General features: G+C 35.2%; 2 protein-coding genes across 4 annotated transcripts in view; one reads left to right on the top strand and one right to left on the bottom strand.

Moving 5' to 3' along the window:
• The window catches only part of LOC125679358 (laminin subunit gamma-1-like), a 61,027-nt gene extending 50,284 nt beyond the window's left edge, over positions 1-10,743 (top strand). Inside the window, exons 18-27 of the mRNA XM_048918527.2 lie at positions 462-653; positions 1,836-2,145; positions 2,345-2,482; positions 3,555-3,732; positions 3,972-4,094; positions 4,311-4,425; positions 4,687-4,886; positions 5,002-5,160; positions 7,982-8,081; positions 8,563-10,743. Of these exons, the coding sequence (XP_048774484.2) occupies positions 462-653; positions 1,836-2,145; positions 2,345-2,482; positions 3,555-3,732; positions 3,972-4,094; positions 4,311-4,425; positions 4,687-4,886; positions 5,002-5,160; positions 7,982-8,081; positions 8,563-8,828 (1,781 nt within the window). The 3' untranslated portion in view covers positions 8,829-10,743. The remainder of the gene's footprint in view (positions 1-461; positions 654-1,835; positions 2,146-2,344; positions 2,483-3,554; positions 3,733-3,971; positions 4,095-4,310; positions 4,426-4,686; positions 4,887-5,001; positions 5,161-7,981; positions 8,082-8,562) is intronic.
• A 1,830-nt stretch (positions 10,744-12,573) lies between these two features.
• The window catches only part of LOC125679362 (activating signal cointegrator 1 complex subunit 2-like), a 40,077-nt gene continuing 38,495 nt past the window's right edge, over positions 12,574-14,155 (bottom strand). For all 3 annotated transcript variants that reach the window (XM_048918539.2, XM_056154180.1, XM_048918540.2), the window contains exon 13: positions 12,574-13,022. In XM_048918539.2, the coding sequence (XP_048774496.2) occupies positions 12,705-13,022 (318 nt within the window). In that variant the 3' untranslated portion in view covers positions 12,574-12,704. The remainder of the gene's footprint in view (positions 13,023-14,155) is intronic.

Here is a 14,155-nt window from a genome sequence, read left to right on the forward strand (position 1 = left end):
TTTTTTTCTGGGAATTATGCCCCTTTTGAACATAGACGTTTGGCCAAAATATACTATTTGGTGCAACTTGCATAAGCCATGTGTAATTAAGATATTTTCTGTATTGATATTTTACGCAATTTACATTTCTAAATAATATTGCATATGACTTGAGTAGTGTCATCTAGTTTAGTATAGTTTAACACATAAGCATAAGAATTTGTTGTATTTTATGCATATCATTCCCATTCATTGTGTAGCATTGTCATTCATTGTGGAGGCATTGTATATGTGAGCTTTCTCACTTTTTTAATTTCATTTTTGAGTAAATTAAATGAGTTTTCAATACTTCTGAAGAAATTATTTGATACAGCACATAGAAACTATATGTAATTTTGCGCTTTATAAATGAATAAAATAATAATACATAGTACTTATATGAGTGTATGATAAATAGATATAAGTGCTTTGATTATTTTTAGACTGCCCACCTTGCTATAGACTAGTACAAACTCAGGTCAACATTCACAGAGGGAAACTGCAAGATTTGGAAAATTTAATTGTGAACATCGGTAACAATCCTGCTGCATTTAACGACACCCAGTTCCTGGCATACATGAATCAGGTCAATGACTCTGTCGTCATGTTGCTAGACGAGGCCCGGGGAGCTATCAGTAAGTGGTAGTCTAATGAACAGAAAGAGGTTTTGAAATCTCTCTATGAAAGATATGTCTCTCTAATCTCAAATTCCAACTTCGAAATGAACAAGTAGTTGTACAGGTGTATGATGTTATAGAGAATCATTGAAGACCGAGAAAATAAGCACCGCCTTCAGATTTACCTGGTCTGTGAACCCTTGTCAATCAGGAGAAACTAAGCTTCAGATTGGATGCTAGAAAGTGATGGACATTCAGTTACTAGCCCTTGTGTATACCTTATCTGGCGATCGAGGTGTCCGTGTCATCCTTTGATGCTTACCGCATAAACCAGCTTGAGAGGGAAATGGTTTTGGATCTTTCATGTAGGGATAGTTACACAATAATAGTAGTAAATTTTGCATACAATTATGATAGATTATAATAAGTTATGCTAAGGAATGGGTACGATTGATAATTGTGAATTGTTAGAATATCATTTACACAGACATCGATCTTATGCTAAACCGAAAGTACCGACTCTTGTTGGAAACGTCGTGTAATTATATATAATTAATGTTTATGAAGAAAAATTTATTATGAGTAAATACGTCAATGAAATCCTGTTAACATGCGGTTGAAAATTTATAGCGTAATTTTCCCTCGAAACATGGCGATAAAAGTACATAGCCAGAAAATCTGTCGCAGTACGCAGGAACTCCCATCGGAAACTGTTTGGCAGTCACACATCATCGGATACTTGGTATCCGACGATTGCAGTCAAATGTATATAAGAAAACTTAGAACAAGGGATATTCTGCCTAATTTTTCAATGGCTAACGTCCTCATTTATACAAAATAGAATTATCGAGCTTTAACATGTTTGATTCATTAGATTTAATCATCAACATTTCGATGAGTGCACAGAAGAATACGACTACTCTGAATTTTTCAATCTTTTGAAAACGTACAGGTAATGCAGGTAACATCTTGTGTATTCGGGGCAGTATACACAAGCTAGCTGGGTTCCCTCGGAGCTTCACACCTGCCTGAAATTAGCTCCACCCCGCACTTAACTTACTGGAGGAAAACCAGCCGATTGAAAACCTCGGCCTTTAAGTGTTTTTGAGTTGATGATAGTGGGATTAACAGAGGAGTAAACATAATCATTGCAGTAAATTGGGTGAATTACATGTAATGAAGCATTGTTGCGTTTTCCAGGTGATGATGGGTCATTGGGCAAACAGTTGTCTGAACTGAGAACTGCTATCAGAGATGTGATGATCAAGTCCAATGAAATCACCAATAATATTAGAAGTGCTGAGTCGATGGCCCGTAACAGCCTGACTGATATAGACAGTGCCAAGGAAGCAATTAGTCGAGCTGATGCTGCCCTGCAGGCAGCAGAGCAGTATATAGACACCCAGGGAAGAGAGGCATTGCAGAAGGCTGAGGATGCATTGAAGCAGCATGGTGTGCAGTCTAAACAGATGACGGAGATTGCAAATGAAGCCAAATTAGAAGCCGAGAGGTAAGATAGACATTTGCTTTAAAAGTAGAAATATTTTTCTTGTTGCAACTTCTTTCTGATGTGAACAAAATTTAATATACATGCATGATATCTTAGTAGTTTGTGGAGAAAAATCTGAAATTTGGCAAAAAATCTTGCAAGCAATATTTTCTGAGGATTTAAAAGTAGAGGTTTTGAAGAAAGTTCATCTATTTTTCAGGCAAAGAAAAGAAGCTGAGAGGATAGAAATGTTAGCCAAGAATGCCTTGAATACTTCTCTTGAAGCAAAACGTCTAGCTGAAGAGACTTTGGCTATGCCTGATAAAGCAGAAAAGGAAATCCAAATGTTAAGACAGAAGTATGAGTAATCCCTATTTATGATGTACTGTATGTGTATGTTGAGACAGAAGTATGAATGATCCCTATATATGATGTACTGTATGTGTATGTTGAGACTGACACCTATATATGATGTACTGTATGTGTATGTTGAGACAGAAGTATGAATGAACCCTATATATGATGTACTGTATGTGTATGTTGAGACAGAAGTATGAATGAACCCTATATATGATGTACTGTATGTGTATGTTGAGACAGAAGTATGAATGAACCCTATATATGATGTACTGTATGTGTATGTTGAGACAGAAGAATGAATGACCCCTATTTATGATATACTGTATGTGTACTTCATATTTTATCCTCTATGACAATGAAGTACTTTATTTATCCATTACGATAGTAGATAACATCTTTAATTCATGATTACACTAAGTAATGCATTAGCTCCGATTGGGCTGAATTTGAAATATGCTTAAGAAATGTACACATACAGTATTTTAAGAACATTTCATTTTAATATTTGAAAATGTGAAGTGTGAATTTTTATGCTCCAAGAAAATTTTTCTGGGGAGCATATAGTCGCTATCGTGTCTGTCAATCCATCCGTCCGAGCTCATGTCTCCTAATCCTTTCATGAGAAATTGATCACAAATATTCCTTAGGACAGGGACTTAATGGACCAAGGTCATTTTTGAAAGGGAAAGGTCACCCAGAACATATACAGTGTCCCCTTGGTATATCACCACCTGTTATATTGCCACCCCTGCGTACAGCCATTGAAATATGTTGAGCAGATTTTTTATGCATGTTTAAAAAAACGATATAATGCCAAACTTGCCCATCATATATATATATATATATATAATTCATTCAATAATATTTCAACAGTTATCTTTCATTGTGCGAGTCATTCATCATATGAAGTAGTTCATAGGTTAGATGAAGTTTGGGAAGCATTCATCAGTTTTACTGATATTCTAGTTTTTACTGAAACTTCATTTTGCATCAAAGCAGTGTCATCTTATTCATAATATATCATGATTGCAGGAATATTTGAGATAAAATGTTAAATTTTAATACTACAGATATTCTGAAGCTGATACCTTATACAACCAGACAAAGGCAATGGCAGACAAGGCCAAAGAAAGGGCCAAGGAAGCATACAAGGTGGCCCTGAAACTGTACACAGAAGCCACCTCCATACAACTCCCAGCCTTTGATCTTAACCTGCTGGATAGCAACACGGAGAGAATTAAGAACACTGTAAGCACACAGAGGAGAAAATGATAAATCCTTATAAACATGTTTATTTAGAATGATAACACTTTGTATGCAAGGATTTTATTGAAAGTAACATTGTGCATGTATTCAAGTAAGAAACTTTTTTCATATTTGAATGCTAGATATATGCATTGAATTTTATGTGCACCTAACTGCACTGAAGTATTCAGATAGAAAGAGATTCTTACTCTGAATGGTATTTTTAACACTTCTGTAAACAGGCTGCAAACATCAAGAGGGAGGCTCAAAAGTTAATGCAGGACAATGCCAAGCTGCTGAATGACACCATTAATCAGAGGTCAGAAGCTGAAGGATTACTGAAATCTGGAATTAAAAGCCAGCAGGTGAGGACATAGAGTTTAGGAAGTTTCTCAGGCTAGTAGAAGTGAAGTATAAATTCTGGGGAACAGGATTCTTTATTTGCTTGCTTTCACTCATTGTCAGACAAAGCAAAAAGATAGTCATGGTGATCTCTCATAATGTTGATGTACATAAATGTCCATATGATCACAGCTAAAAGTATCAAGTTCTGGACACTGATTGTACTGTTTTCATTGTAGAAAGTGGATGAGTTGCTGGCAGAAGTAGATGTGGCGAGAACTATGGCAAGAGAAGCAGTATCAAGAGCTGAGAAGACATTAGCAGAAGCCAATGAAACCCTGCAGATTTTATTAGGTTTGTGTCCAACATAATACAATTTTCAGTTGTATTATCTCAAGTAGAATAATTTTGTCAACATTCACAGCATGAGAGCATTTTCAAGTATCCAAATACCCACAATGCTCTTGGGTTACCAGAATTGCAGTATAAAAGGGCTTAATTCTGTTGATTACTGTTTTGGAAATTTAAAATTGTGACCCTTGCCAAAACAAAGACCCCAATGTATAGTATGTAATGATTATAGAATAGTCATATATGGTATGTTTAATCTTATAGGATTTAACAAACAAGTTGAAGACAGCAAGGGTAAGGCTGAGGATGCCATAAAGAAAATTCCAGACATTGAGAACCTAATCAAGCGAGCTGAGAACAAAACCCAGGAGGCCCGAGATTCTCTCAGTGGGGCGGAGTCTGATGCTAATGAAGCACTTTCATTGGCTCAGCTTGCTCAAGTCACAGCTATCAATGCTTCTGATGTAAGAACAGTGCATAACAATATGCACAGAAGTTTGTTTAGTAATATTTTTATGATGAAAAGCCTTGGTAATCTAGTAAAAAAATAATCTACAATATATTTTGAACTTTATTTAGGAGGCTAGCAGAATTCGTTTGGATGCAGAAACAACCAAAGTCAGGTCAACCAGTCTTAAAGATCAAGCAGATATGCTCTCTGATGAACTGACAAATACTGAGCTAGATTTGAGTAAATATGAAAATCAAGCTATGAGAGATGCACAGCGAGCAGGAGAGGTAAGAATGAGTATAAAAAAAAGTTAGGGCTCTCTCTTCTGTCTGTCTGTCTTTCTCACACAAAAATAACAAATGACATGAATATCATATGTCCAACTCTCAGGACTACCTCTGGGGATGAATAGTCAATGCAATGAACAAAGCAAAATTACAAATAGCACTAAAACTATGCTATTAAACAAATGGAATAACTAGGCAGTATTCTACATATTGTCTCATGTTGATAATTTCATGTGATGAATGAAACTCGGAGCATGCACAAAACATGTCTGCTCACTTTAAGATCAGGTGGTGAAGTGTTACAACACCAGGATGCACAGTTGCTAGAAGAACTTGTACAATGACAAGTTGTTTTTCATCTGTCTGTCTATCCGTCTGTAGATACATGTTTTATGAGATTAAAATGGAATTTTACACCATGAGAGTCAATGCCAGGATACAAAATTCTGTGCATTAGTTTTCCATTTTAATGAATAATTATGTAAGAATTCTTTTTCAAAATACATCTTCAATTTTATCATCAGACTTACTGTTCACAATAGCATAGTCTTTAAGAAATGTTACTATTCTGTTAAGATTTTGCATCTTAAACTCTTTAATAGTACTAAGAGACCCATGTTACTAACTGGCAATTTCATTTTTATTCTATTTTATGTTTATTTAGTAGGAATTTCATCCTAGGGAGGATATTTATATGTATGACTTTATTTCTTGCTATATAATAAAAAGTTGCACTTCACCATCAGATATTGAAACCAGCAGACATGTTTTGTGCACTCAGAGTTTTATTCATCAGATCAAATTATCAACACTAAACAATAATGGGGGAATGAAGAGTGTTACATAATTATTCAATTTGTTAATTTCATAATTATTCAATTTGTTAATTTGTGTAGTTCAGTGTCACTTGTAATTTTGCTTTGTTCATTTTATCATTTATTTATGTAATCATTCATCCCCCATCCTGAGGAAGGGACAGATTTCAAGCAAAATTAATACAAATCATCCTTGGTTGAAGGGATCTCTAACGTTTACCAAGAACCACTGGGCCACAAAAGTGGAAATTTACATGAAAGCTTCCTGATATAGAGTAGATTCAAGTTTATTCAAATCATGGTCCTGAGGGGTAGGGTGGGGTCACAATAGGGGATCAGAGTTTTACATTTGGATATATTGGGGAAAATTGTAATCTTCCCTTAAGAACCACTGGGTCAGAAAAATGGAAAATAAAGCTTTCTGACATAGAGTAGATTCAAGTTTGTTCAAATCATGGCCTCCAGAGGTAGGTTGGGACCACGATAGGGGATCAAAGTTTTATATGATGATATAAGTAGGAAAAATCTTTAGAAATGTCTCTTGAACTATTTAAGCAAGGCTTTCATACTTGGTATATACATTCTTTACAGCAAGACCTTTCATGTGATTGAATGGTGTGTGATCTTATGACCTTGATCTAAAAGTTTGACATACTTTTGATAAAAATCTGACCTATTCTCTGGAACTATTTAAGATAGATTTTTCATATCGTGTGTATAAATTTCTTATGGCAAGACCTTTCATTTCATATCATGTCCTTTGACCTTGAAAAATCTGACCTATTCATTATATCTGGAACTATCTAAGGTAAATCTTTCATATCTTATATATAAATTTCTTATGGCAAGACCTTTCATTTTATATCATGTCCTTTGACCTGAACTTCGAGTTTGACTTACTTTTCAGATAACCTATTAAATATTGATTCTTTATGGCAAGACTTTGTGACACAATGGTCTTTGATGCTCATTTGACCCACTTTTAAAAAACCTTACCTATTTAATATGTCCTGAACTATTTAAAGTAGAGCTTTCATATTTATACCCCCCCGCAACAAGTTGTGGGGGGGTATACTGGAATCGGGTTGTCCGTCTGTCTGTCCGTCCGTCCGTCTGTAGACGCAATGGTTTCCGGGCTCTAAAGCCTTATCCTTTCCACCTACCGTCACCATATCATACATATGGATTACCCATGGGATGAAGATGTTCCCTATCGATTTTGGGGTCAAAAGGTCAAAGGTCAAGCGCACTGGACATTGAAGTAGCAATATGGTTTCTGGGCTCTAAAGCCTTATCCTTTCCACCTACCGTCACCATATCATACATATGGACTACCCATGGGATGAAGATGTTCCCTATCGATTTTGGGGTCAAAAGGTCAAAGGTCAAGCGCACTGGACATCGAAGTAGCAATATGGTTTCCGGGCTCTAAAGCGTTATCCTTTCTACCTACCGTCACCATATCATACATATGGACTACCCATGGGATGAAAATGTTCCCTATCGATTTTGGGGTCAAAAGGTCAAAGGTCAAGCGCACTGGACATTGAAGTAGCAATATGGTTTCCGGGCTCTAAAGCGTTATCCTTTCCACCTACAGTCACCATATCATACATATGGACTACCCATGGGATGAAGATGTTCCCTATCGATTTTGGGGTCAGAAGGTCAAAGGTCACGCACACTGGGCATCGAAGTAGCAATATGGTTCGGTTTGTCATGCCATTTGTTTTTTACACTCAGAAAAGAGGTTGTTTATACCTATTACCAACACCCTTTGGGAGATTGGGGTAAGCGGGGGGTATTCTTAGTGAGCATTGCTCACAGTACCTCTTGTTTGTAAATAGATTCTTTATGGCAAGACCTTGTTATACTTTGGTTTTAGACTTTGAACAATGGCAGGGCCAAGATGGCTCAGGTGAGCAATGTGGCCCATGGGCCTTTGTTAGTGTTATATCTAAAGGTCTGTTGTATACATCATTGACTCATTGACTTGTTTGTTACAGGCTCTTGGAAAAGCAGATGAAGCCAAAAATACAGCTAAGAAAGTGTCTGATGACGTTACTAAAGCACTAGAGACAGTTACCAATATTTCAACTCTATTAGGTACATATGAATTTGAAAAAACGTACATGAAGTTGGAACACAATTATTAGGGCCATGCATTGAAATGCAGAAACCCTGTAGGAATCACAATGTTCGTCTGTCTGTCATCACATTCTTAGTAATATGATATCTTAAATGGAGGCATTTTGTAGAAAAGAGCAACAGTCTTGACAGAGAAACATGTGGGGATACAGTATCTTGCTTATTCCTGGATGTGTGCAATCCATCTTATGCACAATATTTGTGCCACTTTGCTTATATTTGAGCCATATTTCATATTAAGTTTTTACCAAATTTGTGGGTCTGCTATCTCATATAATTGAATGTAGATGGTCAAGGTCAGTGGCAAGGAAATTGTTTTGTAGAAAGCAGATGCTTTTTTTTTCTGCAGAGACCATTCAAAGTGCTGTAGCTTTGTTGTATATTACTTCCGTTACAGGAAATTGAACAGAATTAAATTTATTTGTATTATGTATTGCAGGTCAGTTAGTCAATGTGGATGTTAATAAGCTTGATGATCTTGAACAAGAACTTGATGATGCAGAAAAAGAATTAATGGGAACTGATCTGCAAGAGCAATACAATCGTTTAGAAACAGCCAATGACAAAATCTTGCAACTAGTAGCACAGTATGAAGATGATTTGACATATTTGAGGAAAGAAGTGGACAATATACAAGAAATCAAAGAATCTCTACCAGATGGGTGTTTCAAGAACATAGGAATTGAAAACCCTGGTTCTCAGTAGTAAATGGAGATCTAGAAAGAAAACCCGGTAGTTATTATATGCATTATATACCACAGATATTTTGTACAGCAAAGTCACATAGAGGTGATATGTGATGGTTGATATTTTTTTCTTCAAATTTTAGATGATTTTTATTGTCAGCATGTTAATACTCAAGTTTGTTGATGTCTATTATATGGACATTGTCTGTCATGTTGATGAAAGTAATGATCAGCATTGTGACTGTAGACATGGAAATTAACATAGGTTGTAAGTTATCAAACATGATATCTTATGAAGAAAAATGTGTATTATTTTCTGTCGAGGATAATCAGTAGATTTTCCTTAAACGATTTACATTCATTTCATGTTCACATAGTATAAATATGTTGGGATTCTCAAAGTTTTAAGTACAAATTACTGTGAGATCACTTTCTTTCATGGGGGCCAGTTATTCTCTCTCAGGAGGGTCTGATTAGTGGATCTGTATTTTGCTAGAACACTTCTGTACATGCAACTATTACAGTACAGTATTTCATTGGGGCTGTGAACGGCATAATTTAACTCACAATAGTAGAACCACCTTGTGCAGTGAACTTGAACAAGGAGACCCACAAAAATCGTCATCGTGGACAATGATAATTCCACAGTAATAAAACAAAGCATTGTTTTATGTAGTTTTACCTCCAACTAGTTTCAATACTTATCAAGTTTTACAGTACCTCATTTTGCACCTCATAAATGCTAAAATTGTGATTGCTAAAAAAAAAGGTTGTTTCAAGGATATTTCTATATTTAGACTACTAATTAGTGGAAATAGGTTGAACAAACAGAGTTTTTACATTTAAAAAATTACATGTTGTGTATTTTTTAGTCAAAGTGTAGTTGACAGTAGATAGTTTTTTTTTTATCAAATGTATAATTTTGTGGTATGACATTTGTTTTGCATGGACATTGTTTTTAACCCTTTCATTTGTAACACAATTTTCAGAATATTTATACAGGTATATGTATAGTGCCTAATATGTGTGTCATATTTCATTGTCTTACTGTATCATGTGATCTTACTATATGTACATGTATTTACACTTTTATAAATGAGTATTGTATTAATAACTCATTCTGCAAACAGAAGCTTTAGTGTGTGAAAAATTATTTAGTTGTCTGTTGGGTATTTTTCAAGGGTGGGTGTTTTGTGCAAGTTTAAAGTAAATCTAGGCAAATAAATTCCTTCATACAGTATTTTCAACCAGTGATGAATGCAATAATTTAGAGAGCGATCACCAGTGGTTTAAATATTGTTGCCATGGAAATGCAGTAGTCATCTTGAGAGTTTGACATCACTTCCTGTGTTGCTTTAGAGACTTGTAAACATGGTGCTATCTTATAAACCCATTGTGATTTTTGTTAGTAGAAATTGCATTTCTTAACTTTATGTCATAAAAAAAATTGAGGTTGTAATATTTTATAGATCTGAGTCTGTGTTCCCAAAAACTTGCATACAAACAAGTCCAATACATTGCTTGTATTTTGTTTTCAACTGATAATCCATCCATTATTAAGCATATATGTGATGAACAGACTAAAGTTAATGTTAATTTATATGAAGTACAACTGTGTAATGAATTTGTACAGTAGTAGATTGTAGTAGCTTTACGTCTACTTACATATAGAATCTTCGAAGTAAAAAAAAAAGTCTGTTTCAGATAATATTGTCCGTAAATTGTTGTTTCAATCATCGATTTGTAATTTACTTCCACTTCTGCATGTGCCGTCATTTTATGTATCATGTGCCAAACTTCTAGATACAGCAAAATTTTAACTTGCAGGGGAAATTTTGTAAGAAAAAGATAAATGGCTGAGTAAATAATATTGTGAGATGGTCCCTTTCTTTGTCAATTATGTCTTTCTACATTAAACCAGAAAAATGAGAAAATATTTTGTTTTCATTTACTCTATTATGCAATGAAAGACATTTTGCATTTTTAGTTCTGAAAGATGTGTTTATTGCGTGCATAAGTGGTTTTATGTATCCAATTACAGTGTGTCCAATACATGTTGATGATGGATTTGAAGAATTTGATGAAAAACAAAAATGGTATTGTTCTACAAAAATTTAACCTATAAAAGATGATGCATGGGCATTTTCATTTTACATCAATCTATAGATACACATATTATATACCTATGCTGTGAATATCAACTCATCTGCTTTTTTTTTGTTGAGAATTGCAGATGTTTTGGCAATATCCAATCAAAATGAAGTGCATGTGTGTGTGGATTGGTAATTTTGACCATGCAGATCAGTTCAAGGTCTCGATATCTACCTACGAAATTTAAATCAAATGATTTTAATGAAGAACAAAAAAGTTGGAGACTGATTCCATAGTGTTCCAAAAATACAATGCCTGTGCTTATACGTTCAGACTCATTCTACACTTCATCTACAAATGTGTAAATTTCAAATTTGTCAAAAATGATATACTATCATCTTAAAGAGGTTTCATATCGATCCCTCATGGACAGAAAATAACAAGAAGAAATGGAGTAAAAACAATATGTTCCCTAAGTTTGGGGAACATTTAGAAGGTTCTCACTTGAAAACTGGCGGACATATCATGTACCATCCATATCACAGGCAATTATATCGCTTGGGTTTGTATTTACAATTTAAAAAAGACTTGCTATATGGCATAATGCTTCCTCAAAACAGCTAATTTGGTATTCATAAACTCAGTTTTACACATGCCATTTGTTATACATGTAATTATACAGTTTTCTATTGCATGAGCCAGTTATCTAAACGATTTGTTTGTTTTTAGTCCCCTACCGACAAAGTCGAGGGGGACTTTAGGTTTGCGCTCTGTCCGTCTGTCCAGTTTTCTGCACTTTTTTCTCTGTTCTTACAGATATTTATTTTATATTTGGTATGTAGCTTTGCCATAACAAGTTACAGATTAAGTTCGAATTTCATCTCGGTCCGTTGATTTTTCACTTGGTTATGGCCCCTGGACTTAAAAAAATAGCATGAATTATCAGTTTTCCGGACTTTTTTTGGTTGTGCTTGCAGATATTCATCTGATATTTGGTACATTGCTTTGCCATAACAAGTTACAGATCAAGTTTGAATTTTGTTGGTCTGTTGATTTTTCATTAAGTTATGGCCCTTGGACTTAGAAAAATAACTTTGAAGTTTGAATTTCATCTCGGTCCATTCATCCAAGTTTCTTATCTCTGTAGATAAGAATACTACACTCATTAAAACTTCTAGCATAGTAATACAACAATATAGCTAAATTATTCATGATCACCTACATGTCGCAGTTTATTGACTTGGTTAAAGACCTAAACCTACCGTAATTATAAATTTGTCTTTTTTTCCTGGTCTAGTCTCTACTCGAATAGTAGTTGATTTCCAACCATTCCTATCCTGGTTCCCCAATTTTTCCTTTTACCATAACCTACATAATGAACTTTTGAGTATTGTTGTGGTTCAGTAATTTTTGCAACTGGTAGGGGACTATGTATTGCCATGCAGTACTCTCAGAATGCTTGTTAATACATTGTGTATGAGTTTTGCCTTGCTGGATTGTACTTTTAGAACAGATTCCAGCTGATTTTCACAATATTAGTTTTTTGAATCTATTTTCTGTTCCATTCTGCATTTTAAGCAACACCTGCCTAATCTGCCCTTAAACTGACATTTAGAGATGAACAGTATAATGTTTAAAATGTGTACCAAACACAAAAGTCACTCAACAATATATATCATCATCATTCATTTATTTTTTTCCCATTCTGTTTCAAGATTTAGACACCAAGAAATTGTGACTACATGAATCATGTTTATCACAGAGTTTGAAGTTTCATGTAGGCTGCATTGCACTTATTCAGACATCATTTTGGTGGCCCACCAAATCCCATTCTTTTCTTGTCTGCAAAATATTTTCGACTATGATTGGCTTGACTGGACTTGTGTTTATCTTTATATGCTCTGTTTTTCAAAACTTCTCCTGATTGGCCTTTGCCTTTTGGTCCACCTTTGACATCATATTTTTTCTCTTGATTTTGAGCATGCTGTTGACCTTTGAACTGAGTCTTCTGTCCCTGTGTCCTTCTCTGAGCTTTCCACTGAGCACGCTCTTCTGCTCTCTGGCGAATTAGAGCTGGATTAGGAACAAACTCATCCTTCATTGGTGTTTCCTCATCCGACTCCTACAAAAAGAAACGAGACCTGCGGGGTAGTAAGACTTCTATAACGAGATGTTTGTAAAACACATATGCCCCCCATGGTGCAAAATTGAAAAGGGTTATGCACACACATCATTTAATTGAGAGTAGTATCATCAATTCAAAATATTGAGCAGACAATATCTTCCTATGTCAAGAGTGGATTGACCATGTGACCTAAAAATCAATAGGGGTCACCAATTCCTGAAGATGTACCAGTGTATCAAGTTTGATGTCTGTCAAGCAAATGGTTCTAAAGATATTGAATGTACAGTATATTCCTATGTCCAGTTTGACCCTTGACCTTTGACCATGTGACCTCAAAATCAATAGGGGTCATCTTCTAAAGATATACCAGTGTACCAAATTTGATGTCTGTCAAGCAAAGGATTCTCGAGACATTGAGTGGTCAATATATTCCTATGTCCAGATTGACCTTTGACCATGTGACCTCAAAATCAATAGGGGTCATCTACTCCTTAAGATGTACCAGTGCACCAAGTTTGATGTCTGTCAAGCAAAGGGTTCTCAAGATATTGAGCGGACAGTATATTCCTATGTCCAAAGTAAATTGACCTTTAACCTTTTGACCTGAAAAATAATAGGGGTCCTCTTCTTTTCATAACCAACTCACATATGAAATATCATTACGATCAAGTGAATGGTTCTCAAGATATTGAGCGGACAACATGTGGTCTACCGACCGACCGACAGGTGGAAACCAATATGCCCCTCTTCTTTGAAGAGGGGCATAAATAGAAACAAAAGGCCTGGGGGGTAGTAAGACTTCTAAAGAAAGAAACGAGACCTGTGGGGTAGTAAGATTTCTACAGAAAGAAACAAAAGGCCTGAGGGGTATATCGCTCACCTACTGTAAACCAACTATTATATACATTATTTTATATTCACAAATGGTTGATGAAAAACTAGTCTGTCACAATTTATTTCCATGAGGCCATGCCAATTTGTAATCTAGTTCGTCGGATTCGCCGCTTCTATTTGTAACAAATCCAAATTATAATATTATCAAAAAATAATATCCGCCCGCGTGTTCAAAAATATCCGTAAATATTTCTTTTAGTTTTTACAACAAGCGCACAAATAACCTTGATGTATAT

Source organism: Ostrea edulis, chromosome 2, assembly GCF_947568905.1.
Source record: "Ostrea edulis chromosome 2, xbOstEdul1.1, whole genome shotgun sequence".
NCBI classification, from domain to species: domain Eukaryota; kingdom Metazoa; phylum Mollusca; class Bivalvia; order Ostreida; family Ostreidae; genus Ostrea; species Ostrea edulis.